Below are 6,724 nucleotides of genomic sequence, written 5' to 3'. Positions count from 1 at the left end.
GAGGAGATATTTCTGGTGCTCATCCAGAGCATTTGTAGTCCTCTTTGTGTGACTCATGTCCCATAGTCAGTGTATGAATGATAGCATTAATGTTGCTCTTTTGCCCCATTGGGAATGCAGAGTTGGAAGGATGAGGTTGGGATAAATGGGGATTCTTAAAGAAATCAGCCCTCAGGAATTGGAGGAGAGAGTAGACAGGGTCATCCAATTGTAGCTCCTTCTAGTTTTTCATCATTAGATGCTCCTTGGTATTCATGTCAGGTCTCAGGATAATAATGAAGCATTTGGGGATAAAAATGCAGCCCATTAAACCAAGGCTGGAGGACAGGATGGAGAAGATCTGCACGGCCACCATGTATTTCCCCTTGGTACTCAGGTAAGTGGGGACAAAGGAGATCCAAACACTGCAGAAAACCAGCATGCTGAAAGTGATCCACTTGGCCTCATTGAAGGTCCCTGGGAGTTTTCTGGCTAGAAAAGCCACTATGAAGCAGATGGTAGCTAGAAATCCCATGTAGCCAAGGGCACTGTAGAACATGGCAACTGAGCCTTCATTACACTGCAGGATGATCTGTCCTGGTTGGGAATGTAGGTCAGAGTCAGCAAATGGGGGAGCATTTCCCAGCCATATAAGGCAGGTGACTATCTGAACTCCAGAGCAGGACAATACAATGGAATTGGAAAGACTTTTCCCCAGCCGTTTCCTCATCCTGCTGCCTGGTTTTGTGGCCAGAAATGCCAGCACCACCATGACAGTTTTGGCCAGTAAGGAAGACACGGCAACTGAGAAAACAGTGCTGAAGGTGGTTTGTCGAAGAAGGCAGGTCACTGTGTTGGGGCAGCCAATGAATAGAAGGGAGGTCAAAAATGAAAGCAGGAGGGAGATCAGAAGAATGTAGGTGAGGTCCCGGTTGTTGGCTTTGACCAAGGGAGTTTCTCGGTATTTAATGAAGATTCCCAGAACAAAGGCAGTAGTTATGGATAAGGCAATGGCAAAGAGAGCCAGGATGAGACCCAAATTTTCTTTATAGGACAAGTAAGTTATAACTTTAGGGATACATTGATCTCGCTTCTCGTTGGAATATTGATCATCTGGGCACTTTTCACAATGGGCTGCATCTGAAAAACATTATCAAGCATGTATTTTTTTCCTGGAGCTGTAGGATTATGACAAATACAACTAAAGTCAATTACTACTACAATACATAAAAAATATTTTTATGTTATTTTCACACAGAAGAAGAAGTGTTAACCAAAATATTATTTTGTGTGGAAATGGACAGACTGACCCTGGAACTTAAAGATAAGGATGAATCAGAGTATTATGAAATCTGGAACAAATTTTACTATTGGCTGGAAAGGAGGAGAAATGCTGGGATATAGGACTATTGACGAGTAAAATGTTTGGAAGTTTTTATGCTAATTTGTTATGATAGATATGACTGAATTAGATATTGAAATAATCTATATGGATGAAAGAATATACATATTTTAGATGTGATAATTAGTGTAAGTAAGTGTATTACTTATATGACAAAATTTGATGAAAATGTTTAAACCGGAGATGTCAAGCTATGTCCATTGTTTTTAACTTGTATTATAAATAAAAAAACTTTTTATATATTAAAAAAAAGAAATGCATGTTTTTCTTGTTTTATAGAATTTTGCTAGAAAATGGATCTAAAATTAGAAGGAAAGAAAACAGTTTTAGAAAATCTTAGCCAGAAAAACAAGATTGAATATTGATTGTACCCTCAATTTCACCCCCACCCCCGAGCTACCTACCTTCTTGCATAGAAAATGTTCCTTCCATACACAGAGAACAGTCATAGCAGCAAATTGGTGCTCCCTCTCTCAAGATCTTGGCATATCCTGGGTAACAACTTTCTGAACATCTAGAAGAGGGCATCACCTAAGCATTAAAAAAAAAAAACCCAGTTAGAAGAGTTTATTTCAATTAACTGGATTCTGGAAGCTAAGAGGTACAGTATATTGTTCTGACCTAGGCTTCCCAAGAGCATGAAAGAGACTCCTTGTCCAAACAAAAAAACCCTTTTTATTAAGTTACTGTGGGGGCGGGGGGCAGAACCAGTTCGGTGACGTTATATATCACTGCTACCGGCTCAGCAGAACTGGGGCGAACCAGGGGGAACCCACCATTGCCCTGGCCTCATCTCTGCCTCCAATGCAGAGCACTCATCAGAGCCTTCACAACAGATTCTCAACTTGACATTTTCTCTCACGCAATCCAGTGGAGTACGCCTTTGAAACGTTTGGCTTTTTTAAAATTCAAAATAGGATTGTTTCATGGGCTATTAATTATGATATTATCCTCCAATTTAATAATGTAGAATGGTAGAGGTCGTAACACTATTGATGGTGCAGCAGGTTCCATCTTGTGACAAACTTCTGAAAAATCCCAAAAGATACATGATAGCTAATGAATTAATAGGGCTTTAGATTCCTGGATCTGGAGGTTATCTGCAGTGGACTGAACGGGAATTATTTCTGAACAGAAAAGAGTGCATTATGTGGAGTTAAACAGAAGAGCAAAAATGAAGAAACATCAGCTACCTCGTTAAATGATGTTGGCCATTGGATGGCACCCTGATTGATGAAGACCTTGACTTCAGAGAGGACTTCTCTTTCTACACTCCCAACTTTCACCCCAGCAGTTGACTTGTTGGGAAAAACTGCCCAGTGCATGATATCGAAGTCAGCAGCAGGAACTCCATTTTCATCCAAATAAACCCCATCCCTGGAAATGTTGTGAAGCTGGAAGTTTCTCATGAATTGATGGAGCTGCAAAGACAAAGAAAAACCACACATGCAGCTTACAGGTTCTTATTTCAGCCTTTATTCAATGTTTTATGTCTATTATTCTGGATTACAAGTGCTCTGAATAATTTAAACTCTTCAACTCAGCACTTCACTGAAAGAGGTTGATTGAGGATTTCATAGGAAGCTACTCTCCCTTTGTAAGGAATGCGGTGGCTCAGTGGCTAAGATGCTGAGCTTGTCGATTGAAAGGTTGGCAGTTCAGTGGTTTGAATCCCTAGTGCCACGTAATGGGGTGAGTTCCTGTGACTTGTCCCAGTTTCTCCCAACCTAGCAGTTCGAAAGCACGTAAAAATGCAAGTAGAAAAATAGGGACCTTTGGTGGGAAGGTAACAGTATTCCATGCACCTTTGGCATTTAGTCATGCCGGCCACATGATCACAGAGACGTCTTTGGACAGCATAGCTGTTCGGCTTTGAAACGGAGATGAGCACCGCCCCCTAGAGTGGGAACGACGAGCACATATGTGTGAGGGGAACCTTTACCTTTACTCTCCCTTTATTTCCAGGGAACACAGATCTTTTTCAGATACTGTGTATCTTCCACTTTCTTAAAGCAACCACTAAGTTCTCCAACCAAGTCATAACTCAGCACCTTCATGTTAACAAAATCCAAAATTTTGTTAACATGAAGAATTTATTTAATATCCAAGAGTTTCCTTGTGAAACCATCCTTTTTAATAGAGTAGGAAGTTAGCATCGACCCCTCTCCTAGAAGAATGAAGTATTCTAGGAAATATTAAAAAAGTAGAATCTTATATTTCTCTGGATGAGAAATGGAGAAACATATTTTTTTAAAGGCAGGAAGCAGACTCACTCTTAATACGCCCACCCTCCTCATTAGCCCACAGCAGATGTCAGCACTTAAGAGATAAAGAGATGGCTAGGTCTATTCATAAGCAAATACCCTTATCCAAGAGCCAACAAAAGTAGGATTAACCCTCAGCCATAATAGGAATTGCCCAAAGCACCTTCATTGCATCACCCAGCACCGTTCAACCAAGCTTGATTCAGAAAACTTACAAGGTTAGCTATGACCCCTCCAGTAGTCAATAGTTTGCCGCAGGAACAGGAAGCTCAAATTCATAGCCTAAAAGAGGGTATAAATCTCTCTCTCTCTCTCTCTCTCTCTCTCTCTCTCTCTCTCTCTCTCTCTCTCTCTCTCTCTCTCTCTCTCTCTCTCTCTCCCCCTCCCTCCCTCCCTCCCCCCCATGTGCTTGATTGCCCAGGACCTCAAAGGTTCTGTCCACCATTAAACCACCTTTCCAATCAGCACCCATGTTTCCAGTGTCTTTCAGTTCTTGGAACTGAACCCAGATGGACATTTCTCCCAACAATAGGGTTCCTGTCTGGGGACCAAATTTGGAGATCTCTCCCCTCCCCTCTCTTTCCCCCTCTCTTTCTCTCTCTCCCCCTGTCCCTCCCTCCCTCCCTCTCTCCCTCTCTTGCAAAGTGAGCAACTGATGTCTTATTTATTTATTTATATTTATTTATTTGTCAAGAACGTATTAGGTAATAAGTATAAGCATGGATTGGATACATAAAATAGATACAAATAGAAAAAACATTAGGACAGGGATGGTAGGCATGCTGGTGCTCTTATGCATGCTCCTTACATGCCTCTTAGGAATGGGGTGAGGTCCATGGTAGACAGTTTAAGGTTAACGTTTTGGGGGTTTGGGGATGTAACAACAGAGTCAGGTAGTGCATTCCAGGCATTGATGACTCTTTTGCTGAAGTCATATTTTCTGCAATTGAGTTTGGTGTGGTTTACCTTAAGTTTGTATCTATTGTGTGCTGGTGTATTGTTGTGTTTGAAGCTGAAGTAGTCATTGACAGGTAGGACATTGTAGCAGATAATTTTATGAGTTACACTTAGGTCATACCGAAGGTGGCATAGTTCTAAGTTTTCTAAGCCCAGAATTTCAAGTCTGGTGGCATAAGGTATTTTGTTACGAGCAGAGGAGTGGAGGACTCTTCTTGTGAAATATTTCAGGACACGTTCAATTATTTTAATGTTTGATACACAGTGTGGGTTCTAGACAGATGAGCTGTATTCGAGAATTGGTCTATGCTGTTTAGCATGCTATGGTTAGTAATGTGATATTACGGGAGAAGATGCTATGCTAAATTACGTTTATAATCTTAATGGCTTTTTGGCGATGTTGTTACAGTGGGCTTTCACACTTAGATCATTAGATACGAGTACTCCAAGGTCTTTGACAGAGTGAAGGTTGTCTACAAGGACTTGTCCACTCAGCATGTATTTTGTGTTCTGGTTCTTTTTGTCAATGTGTAAGACAGAGCATTTATTGGTTGAGATTTGGAGTTGCCAATTGTTTGACCATTCTGACACAACGTCAAGGTCTTTTTGAAGGGTAGAAACATTGTCAGTGGTGTTTTACATCATCAGCGAAGAAAATGCAGTTGCTTATAATATGATCACAAAGGTCATTCATGTATAGTATGAAGAGCATTGGTCCTAGAATGCTGCCTTTTTTTTTTTTATTTGATTTATATGCTGCCCTTCTCCGGAGACTCAGGGCGACTTACAATGCATTAAGCAATAGCCTTCATACTTTTGTATATTTATACAAAGTCAGCTTATTGCCCCCACAAACTGGGTCCTCAATTTACCTACCTTAGAAAGGATGGAAGGCTGAGTCAACCTTGAGCCTGGCAAGATTTGAACTTACTAATTGCAGACAGCTGGAGTTAAATTACAATGCATTAGTCTGCTGAGCTATCCAGGCTGCTTTGGGGGGACACCACTATTAACAGGTGTAGGATTTGATAGGGCCTCCCTATTTTACATTATCTCAACCCTCCCTACATCCAATTTCATGCTGAGGAATTGAAAGGGGAATGTCAATGGAACTTTGGAAGAGAAGTCATACCTGCCATGGCTGTACAATCTGGGGTGACTGATTGTTTCCAATATGCATCCTCCTCTTACTCATTTGGAAGGAAGAGACAGCATTGAGGACCGAGGCCACAGCTTGTGTTGCTTTGGAAATACTGGAGCCATCCTCAGACAGGATTCTTGCAACTAAATCATGGGGTGGAAATTCCTGGCTTACTTTTTCTGTGCATCTTTCCCAAACTTTCTTAGACAACACAGGCCTTGCATAGGAACACTGGAACGCTTTCTTCCCAAACTGTTTGACAGCGAGGGCATATGAATTGTAGTTAGAATATTGTGTCCTTCTCTTTGTCTGGGTGAGGAAGGAAAACAAAGCATGTTTGTGTTGGAGATCAACCCAGTAGTAAAACATTCCTACACTTGTATCAGACAAAGCAGTTGCAAGCCACACTTTTCCTGCAATAAAATTATTAGTTCTTTCAGCAAATTCTATTAGTTTTGATGTCATTGCTGTGGCCTGAAAATCCAATTGACAAAGAATAATTTTGACTTGACGATTCATAAGAAGAAAGAGCATTTTTCTTCTTTCTTGCACAAATGTTTTCCCAGAAAGTAAATCAACATTCGTTGTTGGGATAGTTTCTGAGAGGACAATGCAAATCCCGTTTTTGACAGCTAGAGTTGCAAAGCTTTTTTGAAAGTTTTCTCCTCTTTCATTGTCCTGAGAAAGAAGGCCGATCCACGTCCATTGGAAATGCAGGAGCAGCTGGACAATGGCTGAGTAAGGAGGTTCTTGTTTTGGGGTCATCCGGTAGAAAAAAGGAAAATGGTGATTTTGCTCAGGAATGTGGCTGATAACACCGTAGTTGATCTAAGGTGAAAGAGAAGATATTGGTAGTTTGTTCCACTTTGAATGATCAAAGTCAAATGCTCCAATGTAAGCACGGTCTAGTGGTCTGAAAAATTTACAGCATGGAATGTAAGTTCAATTTAGCTGCATACCTGTGGAATTTTGTAGAGGCCC

At 40.9% G+C, this 6,724-nt stretch overlaps 1 protein-coding gene across 1 annotated transcript; it reads right to left on the bottom strand.

The window, feature by feature from the left end:
• Positions 1-220: 220 nt before the first annotated feature.
• Positions 221-1,123, bottom strand: LOC148115656 (vomeronasal type-2 receptor 26-like; the record flags this gene model as incomplete). Its single annotated transcript, XM_087885213.1, has 1 exon — positions 221-1,123. A coding segment is annotated over one exon (903 nt), but the record flags the coding sequence as incomplete, so codon positions are not given.
• Positions 1,124-6,724: the final 5,601 nt, after the last annotated feature.

This window comes from Pantherophis guttatus, chromosome 2, assembly GCF_059756535.1.
Source record: "Pantherophis guttatus breed Tessera chromosome 2, ASM5975653v1, whole genome shotgun sequence".
Classification (NCBI taxonomy): domain Eukaryota; kingdom Metazoa; phylum Chordata; class Lepidosauria; order Squamata; family Colubridae; genus Pantherophis; species Pantherophis guttatus.
Note: the sequence above shows the minus strand (reverse complement) of the source record. Positions and strands in the feature narration are given on the sequence as shown.